At 41.7% G+C, this 20486-nt stretch overlaps 1 protein-coding gene across 1 annotated transcript in view; it reads left to right on the forward strand.

The window, feature by feature from the left end:
• Window positions 1-15168: 15168 nt before the first annotated feature.
• The window catches only part of UBL3 (ubiquitin like 3), a 69861-nt gene continuing 64543 nt past the window's right edge, over window positions 15169-20486 (forward strand). Inside the window, exon 1 of the mRNA XM_061170655.1 lies at window positions 15169-16255. Coding sequence (XP_061026638.1) covers window positions 16229-16255 — 27 coding nt within the window. The 5' untranslated portion in view covers window positions 15169-16228. The remainder of the gene's footprint in view (window positions 16256-20486) is intronic.

Raw genomic sequence — 20486 nt, forward strand, 5'->3', positions numbered from 1 at the left:
CTGATTAAATTGGCATTCCTTATCACCGCTGCTGTTAATTCCTTGGGAACATGCATGTTTCTACATATAAGCTTGTCTCTGTAAAATTATCACCATCTCTTCTGTAACCCTTTCCTTTATATGACCGCTTGCTATGGATGCTGAAGGGGTCAGTTTGGCTGGTCTTGTCGACTGTACCTTAAAACACATCCAGAATCCAACCACACACCCTCCTCTGCTCCCTCCCACCCCGATCATTCAAGTCATCATGTTTTCTTACCTAGATTATGGTAAAACTCTCCAGATGGATCGCCCTGCTTCTCCTTATGCCCCTCTGTAATCCATCCTCCATATGGCAGCCAGAGTGATTTATATAAAACCTAAGTCAAATGCTGACACCGTCCTGCATTAACATCAAGCCGCACTCTTTGCTGGGCCCCCCAAACCTGCACCAACCATTTCTATCTGACTCTGACTTCATCCCCTGCCTTGGCTCCCACACGGATCAAGTTCAGGCCCCACCAACTTCTCCATTTCTTGTCCTCCTCTCAGAGTCTTGGTCCCTTTGCTTGGAAAACTCTTACCTACTCTTTTTTTTTTTTTTTAAGTTCAGTTTTTATCACAGATATCTTTCAAAACTGCGAATTTTCAAATACAACGGCCATATATAAATACTGCGTAAAATCATAACATTTTGCTAGGCACATGGACCACACAGTTTTATAACCGTGTCCAAGTCTGCAACAGGGCACAACGGGGTCAGGGGTCAGGGGGCTCGCCTGGGGAAGAACATAGGTGACTGGACCCCCAAGAGGTCTCAGTGGTGACATCTCCTTGGTAACTTTACCAAAATCCAGGCTCTGGACATCGGTTTTCCCTCTTCTCTTAAGTGGCTTTTCTTTTGGGCATCAGGTCTCAGCACAAATATCCCTCCTCAGAGCTGCCTTCTCAACCCTCACAGTGGATGGAAACCCCCCTTGGAGTCTCCCTGCCCTGTCCCCCTGGGTCATTTTATTCATAGCACTTAACACAACATGAAGTGGCAGTATTTGTTTTAGTTGCTGTAGTGGTTTTCTAGAGCTGCCTTAACAAAGTACCACAGACTGAGGGGCATAAACAATGGAAACTTATTCTTAAAAAACACAAAAAACAAAGACATTTATTTTCCCACAGTTCTGGAGGCTGGAAGTCCAAGATCAAGGCGCTGACAGGTTAGGTTTCTTCCGAGGCCTCTCTCCTTGGCTTGCAGACGGCCACCCTCTTGCTGCCTGTTCACATGGTCATCCCTCTCTGCACATTCCTCTGCTGTCTCTCTGTGTGTCCTAGTTTCCTCTTATAAGGTCACCAGTCAGAGTGCAATAGGGCTCCACCCTAAAAGCTTCATTTTTAACTTAATTACCTCTTTAAAGCTCTCTCTCCAAAAACGGTCATATTCTGAAGTACCAGGGGTTAGGGCTTCAACATGTGGATTTTGAGAGGAACACAATTCAGCCCATATCAATTACTTACTTGCTTTCTTGCTTACCTGTTTATTTTCTGCCTCTCCATATGAAATTTTCATCATCACAAGAGCGGAGATTTGTCTTTTGTTCACTCTGTAGCCCTGCTGTTCACCGCCATGTCTTTTCGTAGGAGGTGCTAAGGGTTTATTTTAAAGCAATGAACAGTCAGTGGTTTTGCATAATATTTTGTTATCTTTCCCCAACGCACCCCATTTTTCTGAAAGATTTTCATCTCCTAAACTGCATTTATTAAGTTTTTATTAATAGATCTTTCCATGGGATGATCAATGTCATCATGTTCCAGCCAAAAATCCAAGAAATGTGACATTTGAGTCTCCTGAGCAGCCTTATCAGTTACAAATATACAACTTCTATTAACCATTTTAAAGAGTTGAAATTATTTCAAGGATTCTTCCCGCCTCTCTCCCCCATCACCATCTTTTCAGATCCCTGACGTGAAGGAACTCAAGCTGGAGACCTAGTGGATTAATCCTTACAGGATGTGCCTCTCTAAGTTTTCCTCTGATTCTAGAATCAGACTAGAATACATGGGCTGATCAAAACCTAGAAATGTCAACCCTCCACCCAAGACCATATATTCGTTTACTTGTCAGTGTGAATAAAGTGAATTCCAGCCAGTTAGGTTAGTTGTGCTAAAACACAGGCAGTTCGGTTAGTTGTGCTAAAAACCAAGGCTGAAAAAAGACCATCCACTTTAGCTAAAGAATCCATAATGAATCATCCCATAAAAAATGATCGGTTCCAAAAATGGTAGGTCCCTGTCCTTGATCTGAAAGCTTTGTGTATCTTGTCATCAGCAGAAAGTTTTTACAAGAATGGAAATAAACACACCCATAGTGCTATAAATAAAGGGTGAATAAGGTCGCCAGCTCGAAGGCATCCCAACCCAGTAAAGCACGGGGACCACCAGGCAGCTGTTCTGAGAAGCACAGTGCCCCCCCCCCCCGACAATGGAGGTACTGATGGTTTTTAATCAAGACTTTTAATTTTATACTTAGCCTCATAAGAATTATTGTTAATATGATTTATTCATAAACTTGAGACTTCGCACATTTGATTTACCACAGATACTAGAACAAAACAGCACATGCCCATGTAAAGAATGCACGTATGCTGAAATATAATTGGAGTTTAAATTTTGGGGGAAAAAAAGCCGCCTCCAATGCCAACAAAACCCTCCCCAAAATATTTTTATAACTGTTATTTAGCATATTCCAAAGGAATAACCTTATTCAGAGGAAACTGGTTTTTTAATTTAATGACCGTACAAGATAAGCCCCAAAGAACCACTAGGTGTAGGGGAAAGCACACTCAAGTTTCAACAGAATCATCTTTCATTTGTTCCATGTGCAGCCTGCAAGGAAATCTGAATTTGAAATTTGACAAGTGCTTCTTTAGAACACTTTTAAAAATGAGCTTTGGGCCACTTGTTTATGTCCTAAAGGGATGGAGCTTGCAAGAAAAAGAATAGCAAAAAAGCACAAGATCTGTTCAGGCCTCCAAGTATTTTATAGTGTCAGGAGATGCATTTAAGCTTGCCACCGTTTTATACTAATAAATGTTAGTCGTGTGATTTGATTTTAAATAAATGGCAACGTTTTATTTGATTTCTTTGACTACGTCATGATGCAGAGCTACCTGGAATCATATTTGTACAGAAAGTAGGAACACCCTTCCAGGAATAAGAGAACCCCAGGAGTGGAGTTAATGGATAAATTATATCCTTAGAAGAAACTAAATTCAAAAGCCAGCATTTTATGACTCTAATAACTTATTTCTGGGTCCCTAAAGCTACTTATCTGTTTTTGTTCTTTATGGAAGAAAAGTGTATATGCATGAGCTAAAGAGAGGGACGCTTATGTCCTTCTAAGGTTTTAACTCAACTCTGCCACATGAGTTAACACAAACTGCCACACGGTACTTTTTCTAATTGTTCCCTGCCCTTCTCCTTAATCCTTCTCAGAATTAAACAGATCTGAGTCTGAATCCCAGGGACCTTGAGAAAGTTATCTATCTCCTGAGTCTCTTCTTCATCTGTGAAATTGAGCAAAACGATGTGACCTCACAGGGTTGTTGTAAAGCTTACATGAAATAAAGGATGTAAAGCCCCAAATGGTGCCTGACACGTGGAGGTTGCCTAGGAGAGGTGGTACCATTCAGTTCGGCTTCGGCTGCCCCCTCCTTTTCTTTATATTCTCCTCTTGTCTTTTCCTTCTCTCTCTCTCTTTTAAACCATTTTTTAAATTGAAGTGTAGTTAATTTACAGTGTTGTGTTAGCTTCAGGTATACAGCAAAGTGATTCAGTTATACATACATATACATATTCTTTTTCAGATTCTTTTTCATTATAGGTTATTACAAGACATTGAATATAGTTCCCTGTGCTATACAGTATGTCCTTGTTGTTTATCTATTTTATACATAACAGTGTGTATATGTTAATCCCAAACCCCTAATTTACCTACCCACCCCACTATCCCCTCTGGTAACCATAAGTTTGTTTTCTATATCTGTTAGTCTATTCTGTTTTGTCAATAAGTTCATTTATATCATTTTTTTTAGATTCCACATATAAGTGATATCATACGATATTTGTCTTTCTCTGTCTGACTTGCTTTACTTAATATGATCATCTCAAGGTCCATCCATGTTGCTGCAAATGGCATTATTTCATTCTTTTTTATGGCTGAGTAATATTCCATTGTGTATATATGTACCACATCATCTTTTTTACATTCATCTGTTGATGGTCATTTACGTTGCTTCACGTCTTGGCTATTGTAAATAGTGCTGCTTTTTGGAATTAGAGTTTTCTCCAGATATATGCCCAGGAGTGGGATTGCAGGATCATATGGTAGCTCTATTTTTTGTTTTTTTAAGGAACCTCCATACTGTTCTCCATAGTGGCTGTATCAATTTTCATTCCCTCCAACAGTGTAGGAGGGTTCCCTTTTCTCCACATCCTCTCCAGCGTTTGTTACCTGTAGACTTTTTAATGATGCCATTCTGATTGGTGTGAGGTCTCTTGTCCTCACTTTCTGTATCCTGAAAACAGGCAGACACAGGATAGAGTCTGGAAGGTTTGTGGAGGAACATTCCATGTTCTTTGCCCATTCTGTTACCTGATTAAAACCCCATGCAGTATGAAAAATTGTAAGTGAAAGAGCTTCACAAGATCATTCCCATCCATGACTTTGTAATTGGTGTAATTCCCCTTGGGCAAGTTAACTAAACAGCCTAGGCATAATCCACAAATGCAAGTGTTGAGAGCTAGGAGGAGATGGAGAGGGTCAAGGACCTTGCCCTGGGCTCCTCAAGGAAGAAGCAGAGCTGGCAAAGGGAGTAGTTACTATCCTACGCCTCTTGCCTGGGGGCATGCATGGCATCTGTGTTTGTTGCCTAGTTTTCTGCTAACTCTTTTGCAAATGTTATGCCTGGGTGTACTGCTTCTGTCTCTTCCCCTTCTCTTCTGTTTATGTTCTTCATGTATTCTCTGTAGCACATAGAAATATTTGGGGGTGAAGTGTGCTTGGAGCTTTCTAGGATTTAGGGAAAAGATGACTTTGCTAAAATGTAAAGAAAAATGGAGATTTTTCAGTGATAATGGAAATGGCTGGGCTTTACTTCTCAAATCCTTAGGCTACCATCATGTGCATTGTAAGCATCACCAAGCACACTTTTGTGCAAATTGCTGCAGTGTTTTGAAGAACTTACAAAATAACGTGTTTTAGGGATATCTCTCATGTCAGATTTTCTTTAAGTAGGAAATAACCATTTTTTTCCCCTCAGTTTTGAAGCTGGTTTAGAACTCACGTGTGTTTTCATTTTCAAACTAAATCCAAATGCTTGTGATTTCAGCTCTGCTTAAAGATGGCAAGACACAAATTCACTAAGTAGAATTGGGAAATGTGCTTCCGGGGCTTTAACAAATTAATAAAATTACCATGTTACTCTCTCTTCCTGGGATCCTGATCTCACCGAAGACTTATGTTCCTACTTCAATGTCACGTGGGTATAAGATCAGCGATGGAAAAGTGATGAAGGTGAAAATAATAGTAGGAAACGTACAGAGGAATAGTTCATGAAAAAGCTAACCACAAGGTCAAAACAGAAAATTCCTCTCCAAATCCCCATAGAACTTTGAAACTGTCAGAACTGGCCATACCCAGGAGCCGGTGGCAGCTTTGTTTACAAATCAGAAACACAGTCATTCCCTGCTGACTCGGTTTTCCTTGCTTCCCCATGACAATCCGACCAATCTTGTACAGCAATGTCTTCTTAACAGGGGGATAGTAGGAGAGTCCTAAGAGATGCAGAGCCCGGCTGCTGAACTTTCCTAGTATCTTCAGCTTAACTATCCAACTCACAGCATTTACTCAGCAACTACTATGTGCTCTGATGGCATACAGGGAAGGTTAGGATTTTAGATGTGTATGCGTGATACGTCCCTTAAGTGAGAAATATCTAGAACCATCTGCCCCGTGGCCCTTCACTTGACCGGCTTTCCTGGGAGCAGCCCTGAGTGAGGGTTAAATGGAGTGTATGGGACATGCTCAATACTTTAAAGAAGCTGATATTAAGGGAGGAACAAGATATAGGAGGAATTAGAAAGAGTTCTGAGAAATGGGAGAGCTTGTTTTTTTTCTTTTTAAAGATAGGAGAGATTTGAGCATATTTCCATGGTAAGGAGAAGTTTGCCTGGGGTAGTCCCAGCTTCCCCGTGTAAGTATCAACAATGCCCCCTTTTCTTTAACTTTTCCGATTTGGGACAACATGTTATATGGTCACCCTGGACAGAAGAACCTTGGGAGAGGGAGAGACGGAAGATGGAAGACAAGAGAAGGGCTGTTTGCTGGAACAGGGTTCTGGGGACAGAAGGAGTGGCTCCTGGGTGGGTAGAGGGCTGATTCTTAGAAGGAGAGGCTTAGGGCTTCCCCCAAAGCTGATGAGGGAAGAGTATGGATGCTACAGGTTAAGGGCTGGATACAAATTTGTGAGATTTCTTACCTGACTCCTTTTGTCTGTGAAGTAAGAGGCCATGAGGTCACAGTTTAAGGTTCAAAATTCCATGTTCAACTTGCTTTATTCTGCTAGCCATGAGGCCGACCTTTTCATAAATGTGGTTCCATTGGTCTCTGTAACAAGAGGCCGACATTGTTGCTGGATCCGAGCTGAGCATGAACAAATAGCTGAGAACACTCGCCCTAAGAGAAGTTGGTTTAGTCGAATTACTATCACATGTGAAAATCCTAGCATAGCAGAAAAAGTAGAGTGAGACAAACCTGTAGCACTAACACTTGAAGCCTCTATCACTGTATCCCATTTCATTATGGTAATTATAATCGTAGATTAGCATTGAGAGCTTATTACGTGCTAGAAAGAGTTCTCTTTTAAATTTATATATTTTGTATGCACTTTTTTACTTTCATAATTTTTTTTAGATGAGAAAATCAAGTAACTCACCCACGTTTACACATCTGGTAAATGGCAGAGCCAGGATTTAAACCCAGGGCCCACACTCACAACCAATATGTTATTTTCCCCTCACTCTTTCACTATAATCTGTTGATTTAAGTTCATTTTAGGTTTTCTCTTTTATCTGTGGTATTAAGTCAAAGGTTGTGTGATAAATTAATGACATATGAATCACCCCAAAAGATGAGATGGTGATGCGGCATGAAGGTTCCTGGCCTGCTGGATGAGATGCGCAGTTAAACACGGCAATTCTTTCCCCGCTGCTGCCCCTTGTGAGACGGTTAGGTCCCGGCCCCTCTGTGAAGTCCCTGATCGGCATGGAGGATGAGACTGATGGTTATTCAGTGTAGGAAACACGGTCGTGAAATTCAGCCACAAGGGCAGTTGCCCAACAAGGCCTGACTCAAGGACTGAATCAGTCATGACAGAGGCCATTCTTTGGCCCAGCCATTCCGACTGGCAACCTCCCTGTCAGTGTGATACACTGGAAGCCTTCAAGAGCGTACACAAGGCTTTGGAGAAATCTTCCTTTGATTCTTCATTCTGCTCTCTTAGATAGTAATATAATGTGCAATGCATTTATTGATGGACAGGGTCACTATCTGCCTTGGTGAAAAGAAAAAAACACAATTTGAACAGAATAATTATGGATCAATCAATCAAAAAACTAGTGTCAAAAACAATGACTATCTGAAACTAATACAACACTGTAAATCAACTTCCATAAAAAAATAAAAATGAACAAACAAAAGCCCAATGAATATGGTAGAGGTTATTGGGGTACGAAAGAAACAGAATTTCCAGTTCATGCCACATGCCACAGGATTAGTGTTAAGGACAGTTCTTTTGCCTACACTGATGGGAGTATAATGCTAATGCAGGATTTAAAATTTTTTTTTAATTGAATAGAGTTTTATTACTTTTGGCATTAAAAATTTTTTTTCTTCATTGAATAATCCTGTGATGGTGGGCTGATTTCTGTGACAGTGGAAACCAAGAATAATGATTGTATTTTAGGATACCAATTTGATGATACATTTTATATTCATTTGGTATATTTGTCATGACTTAACACAAAGTTATATAATAATTCAACAATTACATAATGCCGCTAGGAACTATTCTGCCTTTTTGTTTCTTGGAACATCTTAGAGGAAACTCATTCTCACGTACATTTGAAAAGTACAGAGAAAATGTGCGTGCTTCTCAAAAAGTTTCTATTTCCTCACTTGTTAAAAGAGTTGAAGATGATGCCATCACTAAGGTTCCTTCCAGCTTTAGCTTTAGATATTCAATAGTGTGGTCAAACATGGGATCAGGTCAGGAAGAAAGGCATTGTGGGACATCAGCAAGAGGTCAAACACGGGTATTACTTTTCTAGTGGCCTATGAACTCAGACTGCCCAACTCCTGTGGCTGTATGTTTGCAAAAACTTGCTAGAACTATGTGACCATTAAAAAACATAACTCTCGTTTTTTCAAAAGCGAATTCCAGCCTTCACACAAAAATTGTCTTTCCGTTGGCATATTCTCTTAGTCGTGGGAAAGCAATTGAGCTGAGCCTGAATATCATTTCTGTGTTAATGAGGCACACCTCAAGGTCTGAATAGAACATCAAAAGTTAATCCCCGACTTTACAAAATCATGGAACTGGGAAGAGAACATAAAGGTTCATCTCTTCCATGCACTTACTGACAAGGGTGTTGGGTGTTATTCATTCACTATGTTAAGCTTTGAGGCTACAAAGATGAATAAAACCCAGCTCAGGCCCTTAAGGAGGTTACAGATAGTTGAAGACCCACGATCCAAACAGGTAGAAAGGTGGCTGCAGCCCAAGGGAGAAATAACAAAGCTGCCAACCTGTAGCAAAACTGGGTGTTACCTCCTTCACTCATGATGTGGTGGCCCAGGAGCTGTCTGATGTCAATAAATTATTTGTAAATAAGAAAATAATTTCTTTATGTTATCTGATTGATATCTATACTAAAATGACCCTTAAAACTCCAGGGTCATGTCACCCATGCCCAGCTGGAGGGAAGATGCATCCTCCCCACGTGAGGGAATCGCCCCAGCTATGCACCAGGCAAGCTTCTGGGGCTTTATCCACACTGGCCCCAGACCGTACTGTATTTGCTGTCCCGTTTCTGCTTGCTCTCTGTGTGTAAGAAATAAACCTTCAAAAATGTTTATTTCTTACACACAGAAAAAGGCTCAACCAGATAGAAATCATCTCAATGCAAAATGAAAAACCACAAGGAACAGGATTTTTTTTTTAACCTAATAAATAGCATACATAGTCAGGGACAGATACAAAATTTCTAAATATGAGGGGTCTCCTATCTGGTTGGAGTTTGTGTGTGTGTGTGTGTGTGTGTGTGTGTGTGTGTGTGTGTGTGTGTATGGACGTGGGTGTGGGTCTGTTGCTGAAGCTGTGCTTACATAGAAAATACTTGTTTTTACTTGGATTGTGTCTTTCATTGGAGGAGAGAAGGGCTGATGGGGTAACGGGGTGGAGCTCTGACCACCCAGTCACCACTGTACGCTGCTGTGCGCAAGGTATACGTACATATTCTAAACAGGTAGTACAGCTATAGATACACATAAGGGCTGGGGTGGTGATGATGGTAAAGTTGGTATTCATATTCACAGACAGCATTCTAAGCAGGCAAACCCTTTGGAGAATAACTTGAATGCACAGTTCAAGAGCCATGGGGAGGCTTATAGACTTGACTCCATGATAACAAGTTTCTGGACTCTCGCCTAGACAAGTAATTCAAAATGCAGAAAGACTTATTTGCACAAAGAGCATACAATTGCAAGCAACCTTTATGTCCCCCAAACAGAAAATGATTGTATAAATTATAGTACATGGACACAGTGGAATAGTATGCAACTGTTACAAATGAGGAGTAGGAAGATTAGGTAGCCATTTGTAACATTAAAAAATTTTAATGTTTAAAAATGAATTTTCATTTAATATTGAAAAGAAAATTTTATGCATACAACAAATATGTGAAATTATGTACATAAAACAACCTGGAAGGAAATATACAAAAAACAAAAATAGTTTTTCTAATTTCCAAAGTTTCTATAATATTGGCATTGATCTTTATTTTAAAAATAAAAGAGAAAAATACATACTGGGTTGACTATGTATTATGTAGTAGAATGACTCCTTGTTTTTGTGGAACTTTGTTAGCAGAAGACAGAGTAACAAGCACTGTACTAGGAGTCAAACCTAAAGACCAAAACTGGTCTTTCTGATCTGAAAAAAAAAAAAAAAAAGAGTTGGGCTTTGATCATCTTCAAGACTGCCTAAGAGTTTTTAGATTACGTGGGTCCATGACAACTAACCCAAAACATCCAGATAAAAGGTACTGTTGGAGTTCAGAGGCCCTTTTCCATCCTTCTATAAAAACAAATCTCATCATGGCATTCCCCCACCTACAACCTTTCAATGGCTTCCATCTGCTATCAGAGTAAATCCAAACTGCTTAGCCTCAGTTGCAAAGTGCTTGGTGATGGGCTCCACTTTCTCTCTCCTGCCCTTTTCTTGCCCCACCCCTCCCCCATTGCCAAGCAGCAATCTGGGCTTCAGCCACCTCCCCTCCTTGACTCCTTGGCTTCTAGTCTGTGTCTCAACCCGTGTGTGTGTGTGTGTGTGTGCGTGCGTGCGTGTGTGTGTGTGTGTGTGTGTATGCTCTTCCTGAACACCCCGGCTGCTCACCTGGCTTTCACCTGGTTCAACTCCAGATACCTCCAGGCTGAATTCGCCTCATTTCCTCTGTGCTTTCAAACTGCCCAGTGCTTGTTCCCATGGTGGCACCTATCAACCCATCGCATGGTATTTTAAATGTCCCCTTCCCCATCTCTATCCCTTACTGGACTCTGAACAGAGGGAAATGTCTTGAGATAAACGACTTGGGTTGGATCAGAGGAGAGGTCAAGGTCTGGGTGAGTAAATGAACACAGCGGGGGCGGGGGAGGGGAGGGCAGTGGGATTATGATTATTCCTTACGTCTCTGTGACTGTGGCCACCTTTACAAATCACAGTACCTACAGGTTATCACTCTTATTATTAAGACAAGACTGGGGCAAAGGAAGGAAGCTGAACTTGAAGGAATTTGACATACACAGTGTTTCTCAGTTCTGGCTGCACAATCAAAATACTTAGGGGATCTTTGAAAAATACCGGTGTCGGGTCCAGTCCAGGAGAGTGTGATTTAGTTGTTCTGGGGAAGGGCTGGGGCATCTGTCTTCTTAAATGGTTCCTAGTGATTTTTATGGGAACTGGGTTGAGAATGTCTGGTTAGGGGAGTGTAGGGTTAAAGGGCTGGACATATTTGCAATGCGTGTGCAGGGGTGGTCCTCAGGAGTGAAAATAGGTCAGCCAATGTGTCCGGGCTGTTCCCTTGCCTTACACAATATAATTCTTTTCTTCATATCCCAAAGGCCTTCAGAGCACGATTCTCAAATCTACAAACACACATAGTCCGTTTATTCTGTTGCAGCAAGAGTAAAGACTAAAGGGGGAAAGTCCATTACTAAACCAGTAACTAGCAAATTATGTCTAGTTTCAGAGAAAAGACCTCGACCTTTTTTGTGGTAGGAAATGAACATTTCTTGAGAACCCTTCTATGATAGGAGTCTTCACATTGGTTTTAGGGGGCTTCATATAGATTTTCTCATGAGAAAGAAATGTAGTATAATTTTACAAAGCAAAACCTTGATGTGACTCTTACACTGGGACCAAAGAGGACCAGGCCAGTCTTGGGTAAAACCGGACAGAGGGGGCAAAGGCGGTCCTCAAAGTTCTTCCTTCCACTTTGCCCACAGAGTATGGTATATCCACAACCCTTGCCTCCACCCCCCAGGCATTGCTGCAAACCTTTCTCTGCCTCTTGTGGCATTTTCCTACTCCCAGATCTTTAATAAATGACAATGGATGGCATAATGAGATAATCAAGCAAAGTAATATCTGATTAAAGGTTACTGGTCTTATAGAAAATAATGCTTCTCTCTAGTTTAAATTCCAGAGTTTTTTGTGAAGACCCTTAAGGAATGAGCCTAAGATGGGAATCATTTCAGACCCCTTACATGGCAGATAGGGGAGATTATATTTTTAACAGCTTCACTGACATACAGTTTACATATCATAAAAATCATCCATCTCAAAATAGCCAAAAGGTAGAAGCAATCCAAGTGTCCATCGATGGATGAATGGATAGGCAAAATGTAATACATACATACATACAGTGGAGTATTTATTTCCTCTTAAAGAGGGAGGACATTCTGACATGTGCTACAACATGGATGAGCCTTGAAGACATTAAGTGAAATAAACCAATTACAAAAGGACAAGTACTGTATGATTCTAATTATATTAGGTACCTAGAGTTGTCAAATTAATAGAGACAGAAAGTATTATGGTGGTTGCCGGGGGCTGGGGGGAGGGGGAATGGGAAGTTGTTTATTGGGTTTGGAGTTTCAGTTTCGCAAGATGAAAGAGTTCTGCAGATGGATGGTGGTGATGGTAGTACAACAGAGTAAATGTACTTAATGCCACTGAATTGTGCACCCCAGAAAGGTTAAGATGGTAAATTTTAAATTATGTGTATTTATAATTTAAAAAAAATATAAATTCACCCATTTAACGTGTGCAATTCAATAGTTTTTAGTACATTTACAGAGTTATGCAGCCATCACCGTAATCTAATTTTAGAACATTTCCATCACACCCTGCCCTCCACCCCCCCAAAAAACCCTCATACCCATGAGCAGTCACTTGAGGGAGATATTTTTAACAGGTCATGGGTGTCATGTGTTATTCTTCCAGGACTTGACTTCATAGACTCTTAGAAGGGGCCTTAGAGATTTTAGTCCCACCTCCTCAGATGAACAAATTGAGGCTCAGAGAAGCAAAGTGTCTTGTCAAAGGTCACACAGCAAATTCATCGCCAGAGCCAGGTCTTTTGATTTCCCGTAGAGTTACTTTTTGTAATACAGAAATGCTGTGTCACTTGCTTCCTTCAAATTGATGCTGAGAATAGATTGAAGGTATTAAGAAGATCTTATCCTTTCCTGCCGTGGACAGATGGGCTCTTTTTCCAGTCTCTCTTCTCACCCACCTGAGTCGGGAAGTACAGAGTAAAGAGAAGAGAGTGGAAAAGTCTGCGACCGTGTCCAGTCATGCTCCTTTGTGCCTTAACTCTTTTAGGAAAGAGCTATAATGAGTCTTATGGAGAATAATGTCACAGCCTCTCTTAGAAGAGAGATTGGAAATACAGCCAGGTGCAGGGACTTTACTTTTGAAAGATGCTGCCTTTTGTGGAGGTGGCTGGCGTAACCAGTGTCAAACAGCAACACCATGTATCAGAAATGCCAAGGTCTTGGGCTGGCAGTGGTGGTCATCATGTCTCTTGTCGTCGCGTGATTGCTGGGAAATAGCAGAGGAAGTGAGTTGAGGCTTCTGTACATCCTGCCACTTTCTGCTTCTTGCAGAGCCTTGGCCAGGGCAGTAGTTGGATGAAAGTTGGGGTTTGGAGTAGGGTGGAGGACTAACTTCGTGAGCAAGAGCCTTCAATATTCCTTCTGAACTCACTGAAACATCTTCGGTTGCCCTTATTTCCTGGAGGGCTGCTGGAGAGGCCTCTGTGGTTGCTAAACATGGAGAATGAGGCCAAGGAAAATCATGTAGCTATGGACTCAGAAATATCTATACCAAGTCCTGAAGCCTAATCAGGGCAAGATTCAGGCCTCTTTTTTATTCTGTCCTTTGGTCTCTCTGGGAATTCAATCTACCCTCCTCCTCCCTGGTTACCACTCTAACTCACCCCAGGATGATGTAGGCCTACAGGAGTGCTTGGAATTTCTCCAGCCGAGCTACTCAAGAGGCAGGTAAGAGGCAGGTACTCTAAACGTCCTGTGAGTTTTCATCATGATGAGACACACCTGACTGGAGATATTGCTGTGGGGAATGACACAGGCTCCTAGACAATGGGGGACAGTGCCTGGATTATTCATTTTTAAACTCCTGGTGCCTAGCAGAGTGCCTGGTGTGTTTGTTTGCTGAATGAATAAGTAGTAGCGTTTCACATCAAATGATGCATTGTTATTTACAAAGTGATTTATTTTCCCTGCATGAATTTATCCTCACAAGTGCCCCTACTTTACCCCTGGAAGGTAGGCAAGACTGTTTCACAGATGAGGTCACATAACTGTAGGTTGGAGAGGTGGCTTTCAGACTCTTACTCTGTTGGCATTTTTATACAGGTGTCTCACTGAGATGGCCCTTCCTAAAATACCATAAGAGAGATATGTATAGGGAGTCAGATAGACATTTGTGGTCTCTGCATTTTGTTCCTAAATCTGGGGTAGATGTATTCTTCATCTAAGTCTCTCACTAATGGTATTATTTTCTGCTGTTTGCTAATCACTGCAGGTGTATAAATTTTCTATTAGATCTTGAGTTAAATAGAATTTCAGGGCTAGCCTGGTAAACTGGTGAATCCTCATGTAGTTTGTAGTAGCTATTTCCTGATAGAGATTTAGCATCATACACTATCGTATCTAACACAGTTTTTGGTTCATACACTATTGCATCTAATGCAGTTTTTGGTAATTTCAATTAACTAGATTGTAGCTTTATGGCCCTGGGTCTTCAAGAAACACATGTTCCAACACTCTCCCTGCCTAACGATATCCTTACTCTTGTTGAACTTCTATGACCTTATTGGAAATCAATGCTTCTGATCTTCCAAATGTATTGTTGAGGAGAGACCTAGACTGAATCACTATACAAAATGCTTTGAGATTGCAGGATGTGGAGAGCGTGCTATCCTTAAAATGAATGATTTTGCTTGGAGGTAAACCACGTTTTAACTCTGCGTGTGTATTGTGCACGAGGGAATTTCTCTGTGCAGAATAATTTTCGCCCAATAATTCGCACGATCACAGCACTTCTGGTAGCAGGTATCTCCTAACTCCCCTGCAGCAGCTTGGCTAAAGCGAGCTTTCCTCTCCTAGCAACTGTTGCTAGGAGGGGCGTGGCTTCGGAGTCGGGCGAGGACGCGTTAGGCGGCCCGCTCCCTCCGCACCGCCCCCCCCGGCGTAGACTACACTTCCCGTGATGCTCGAGGGTGGTCTCCGTAGTGACGCAGTTGGTGTTCGCGGAGGGGGAGGGGGAGAAGGAAGGCGGGGGTGGCGGCTGCGAGGGGGGTCGTGCTCGTCCCATGTCCCCGACTCGCGCTCCTGCAGCTGCCGCCGCCGCCGCCGCCGCCGCCGCCATGTTGGCTTGAGGGGCGATGACAGGAGGCGGCTGCGGCGTCGGGTACTGAAAAGTGGAGGAGGAGGAGGAGGAGAGACAGAGCTCTGAGAGGAAGCGGTTCCCGGGCTGAGGAGAGGAAGGACCCGGGCTCTTCCGGGGCCCAGCCGAAGTCGGCGTCGCGGGGAGCTCGCGAGGCCGGGGAGGGGAGGGGAAGGCGGAGCCGGGGGAGGCGGAGGCGAGAGAAGAGCGCCGGGAAGCCGGAGACTATGTGCCCTGAGCCCCGCGGCTGCCCGGAGGCGCCCGCGGCCTGAGCCCCGACGGGCCGTGGGGTCTCCTGCCGGGCCGAGCGCCCCGCTTTCCCCGCTCGCCGCCCCGGCTCTCCGGCCCGGGCTTGCGCTTCGGCTGCCAACGAGTTAAATGCCCTTGAGCGCGGGTTTCCGCGGCCCGGCTGGCAACGCCGGCCGCGCGAGTTGAGCCGTTTCCCCGCGCCGTCCGCCGGGGGACGCGTCCATGTGTAGCCACATAGTTATCTGTGTACCGCGGCGCCGGGGCATTCTCCTCCTGCTTAATGAGGACTCGACTTGGGAGCAAGTGTGAATCACTACCGGGCTGGGAAAGGAGGAAGACGATTTAACCCCCTCCCACCCCGCTCCATGTCCGTGTGTCACTCGGCTCGGTCCACCTGGCGCGGCCGGTCCTGGGGCTGCTGCTGCTGACGACGGCGACGGGGCTGCCACCCCAGGAGTTCCCTCCTGCTCTGGCCACACCGCTCCCGGCGATTGTTCCTCTTCGCTCGGAACCTCGGCCCGGCCGGCACTTTGGCTCCGAAAGAACTTATTTTAGGGGGAAGGAAGCACGTCTCGAACCAGTCAAGATCGTGAAGGTTGATTTCTGTAGCTCGAAGATTTCTCTTTTTTGTTTGTTGTTGTCTCTTTTTGATTTTTTCTTTTTCGGCGTAAACATCTGGGTATATATCAAACGGCAAGATGTCCAGTAATGTCCCGGCGGATATGGTAAGTGAAGGATAAGAGTTACGACACCCTTTGATTTAATTGTGGTTTCCAGTCTTATTTAATCAGAAAGGATACAGGCGTGGGGTGAAGGTTTGCGGGGGACTGTTGAAAAGCCACGGTGCTGGGAGATCTGGAGAAGTTGGAGGGTCTGGTGTCTGTCCCTCTTGAGAAAGTACTGCTTTTAATGCGGATTTTTCTCATTTGTGTTTTCTAAATGATTAAAGACAATGGAGAAGTTGGGAACATGTAGCAAGGTAGCCTGAAGTGGAGAAAATCTCTTCCTCTTTGCTAGAAGCCTCTGAACACTTGTGTCTTTAAAGCTTCTGAAAACGTCAGTGGCAGTGGGCAGAGCTCAGGACGGGTGTCCCTGCTAGATACAGAGGTGGGCAGGGAAACGGGGATCTTGCTCGGTGGCACTGATCATTAATGCAGTAGGTACAAGCTTGATATTTCCAAAAACAGGGACGTGTCATCTCTTGGAGAGAAACTTGACCAGAATTTGCTGTGAGCTTCTTGAAACGTCTGGGTGAACAAGTATGGCACCAGAAATATTAAGACGTTTTGGAATTTTCACAAATCTAGGCTGGCTGTATTTTGGTACTTTTAATGAATATTCCAGGACTTTTAGTACCAAATATTTAGTAGTATTACATCACTGGACTTTTAAAAGCTCATAAAACACATTATTGATTGAGCCTTGATCCTGGAATGTTAAGAACCTGAAACAAAAAGTACTCTGCATAAAGGTTAAGGATATGAGACTGTTGACTAACAGGAACCATGTAGGTTTACAGTGCTGGGAGGTGGGTTTGTGTGAGTGTGAAATTACACTTTGCTGTCCTAGGGACAAACGTAATGCAATTAACAGGAAGGTGAATAATCTTGTTTATGAAAGAATTGAAGTTAACATAGTTACGCTCACTTACATGAAGTTAACATTTGAGTGTTTGCATATTTCAGCGAAAAATCAAAATTGAACTTTCCTGGTGATTGAATTTTAAAATGACAGCTGTTTCAATAAGAGTGAACCTCATTTACAGGCTGTAAAATAAAAATTAAATGGCTCTAACTGGCATAATTTGACCTTGGTTTAAAGACATTTTGCTAGCGTTTGATTTCCCTTTTAGTGCACTATTTAAATGCAAAGGAACCACAGTGTTCTGTCTCTTGGGTGGCCACATAGCAACCTTACACCCTCCTTCCTGATTCTTAAAACTCGAACATTGTCCTTTTAGTTTTCCCTTCCCTCCTGGTGTGCACACCGGAGAATAGTCTACGGCCTGCTTAAGGATAGCTGGACTTGATTTCCTCCACCCTATTGGCGAAGTTGCCTGGAGAGGTCTCTGGACGGAGCTGGAAAATGCTCTTTCCTCTGTTGGATAATTGCTCTGTGGGCTCATCACCTCCAGCAAAGATTGGTTCTCTCTCTAAAGCCTCCATCTTATATCATCATGCGCACTGTGAGATATGATCACCCTACGTACTATTTATCTGTCACAGAAGTTGTCATGAAATAGATTTGTGTCATTAAGACAGTGCCACAACTTTATTTAGGCCCAGTGATGAAGAAAAGCTGGAATGTGGGTAGCGTCAGTCACAGATTGAGATGATTTGGGGAATACTGTTTCCAAGTCAGAGAGAAGGCTTGGAAGCTAGTGTTCGGATCAGGGGACTGGGAAGTAGTGGCAAGGTTTTATTAATAGCTGCAGTTATAAAATACAACTATTTCTGTTTCAGACTGTATTTTAAGGCCTTGATGATTCTTTGGTGCTTTGAGATCCCTTGATTAAAGGTGATATGCAAGGGCAAAGCAGTATTATGTAATAAACAGATAATGCCCTGGTGATGCTATTTCAGAGTGTATCTAAGGTACAGCTCAGATTAGATGGTTCTGAATATTTTTTATGTGTCATTTTCTAGTTGTCCAACTTGTTGGAGGTCTTGAGGGTTTTTTCCAGCGTTAAAACCTTTTAAACCTTCATTTGCTAGTACTTACATTGCATTTTTGCTTAAGAAGTGCCTTTATTTGATATGTACCTAGAATCCTCAACGTTTTGAAATATGACATAAATACTGGTTGAAAGTTGTCGATTAAATGCTTCATATTTGTTCAACTTCTTATTATCAGTAATTGACAATCTGCATTTACATCCGTGACTTAAAGTGAGAAGACTTTTACCACTCTTGGAGAGCGTCAGCCGGTCCACTCCCACCTCTTTCCACACTCTGACATTTCCCTTGAAGTACAACTCTTAAGTGATCAGGATACACACCCTTGCAAGTACGAATACATGCATTTTTGCTAGATGCAGTAAAAATGTCAAGTTTCTCAGTGGCAACAGTTCGTATGTGCTATTTAGAAACAAATGTTACGCTGTTTAACGTGTTAATGGTGCTTGTCAGTTGTATAGGAAAATCCTGTTTAGGAGATAAGGTGGGGCAGTGAAGTTATAACCCCTGTCATGTTTTCATTGGAGATAGTTCATTCTTGAGCTATAATAATTGCTAAATCATTTGATGTTTTTGGTAAGGTCTTCTTACGGCAATTATTGTGACTCACTTTAAAATCGATTTTTTAGCATCACTTTTTTATTTCGTAAATATAACTAACATTTAAAATTTATTTTTAAACATTCAGTAAATTTTTTTGTTTACCATAAGTAGTCTCTTTCTTATAATCCAAATTTAGCAAGTCAGTCTTTTGGGGGTGGGTGGGAGTGGTACCCCCAGTGAATGGATTTGCTATATTCTTTACAAAAAATAATTTGCAGTTGATACTTTTTCAATAAACATTCTGTAAAGATGTCCTATAAATTATATAAATGTGTTTACTTAAAATGTTGGCTTTTCCTTTGCTAAGAATGATTGAGTTTGAACTAAGAGATTTACTAACATTCCAGTGTAATAACTTATTTGTGAGAAAAATCTGAAAATATCTGAACAGAATATCATTATAATACATTGTGTTTAAATGATTCATTTTTTTCCCCCTCAGCGCAAATCATAGTTCATGATGGGGCAATATTCATTGTTTATAATTGTAGCATGAATTATGTTAATGACTTAGGTTTTTCTGAAAGAAAATGTTTACACTTTCTGTTAGTAATGAAGCCTAAGGCTGGGTAGATAAGCTGGTAATTTCGTTTTCTGGATTTGGAAAGTTATTAAGAAATAAATTATTGTATTTATGAAACTATTATATAAGACATTTGAACTACTATTTAGAGCTTTGGACTGAAATTATACTTTATGATATCTGTAAAATTGAAAACCCTACCTAAGAGAGACATTGACAATTAGTGTGAGAATAATGGCAAAGCAATTTTGGTTATTCGAAATGTTTTAGATGATAAAATACAGAAAAACCCTGTATCTTTTAAAACTATTAATGTAAAATTGTAGCAGATGTAACCATTTTTAGTCTGGGGTTAAGTGAGCTAATGATAATTTGAGTTTTTTCAGTGCTTAATGAATATTTTTATTGTAATGTCATATCTGTAACATTTATGGAAGAAATATTGGAGCCCTCTAGTGGACAGGAAATTATTAAAATGAATTTCTTTTCAAACTGAAGTTTTATCACTTTTCCAAGTTAAAATGACAGATATAGAGTATGCCAGGGGAAAATGTCGTGATCGATAAAGGTCTAGAGAACAGAAAAATTTTAACTTTGAAGAAAGGGTATATTAAGATCTAATGCCCAAGCAAGGCAAAAACAACAAATAACATACAAGGGAATCCCCATAAGGTTAACAGCTGATCTTTCAGCAGAAACTCTGCAAGCCAGAAGGGAGTGGCAGGACATATTTAAAGTAATGAAAGGGAAATACCTACAACCAAGATTACTCTACCCAGCAAGGATCTCATTCAGATTCAATGGAGAAATTAAAACCTTTACAGACAAGCAAAAGCTAGGAGAATTCAGCACCACCAAACCAGCTTTACAACAAATGCTAAAGGAACTTCTCTAGGCAGGAAACACAAGAGAAGGGAAAGACCTACAATAACGAACCCAAAACAGTTAAGAAAGTGGTAATAGGAACATACATATTGATAACTACCTTAAATGTAAATGGATTAAATGCTCCAACCAAAAGACATAGACTGGCTGAATGGATACAGAAGCAAGACCCGTATATATGCTGTCTATAGGAGACCCACTTCAGACCTAAGGACACCTATAGACTGAAAGTGAGGGGATGGAAAAAGATACTCCATGCAAATGGAAATC

This window comes from Eubalaena glacialis, chromosome 16 (assembly GCF_028564815.1).
Source record: "Eubalaena glacialis isolate mEubGla1 chromosome 16, mEubGla1.1.hap2.+ XY, whole genome shotgun sequence".
Classification (NCBI taxonomy): domain Eukaryota; kingdom Metazoa; phylum Chordata; class Mammalia; order Artiodactyla; family Balaenidae; genus Eubalaena; species Eubalaena glacialis.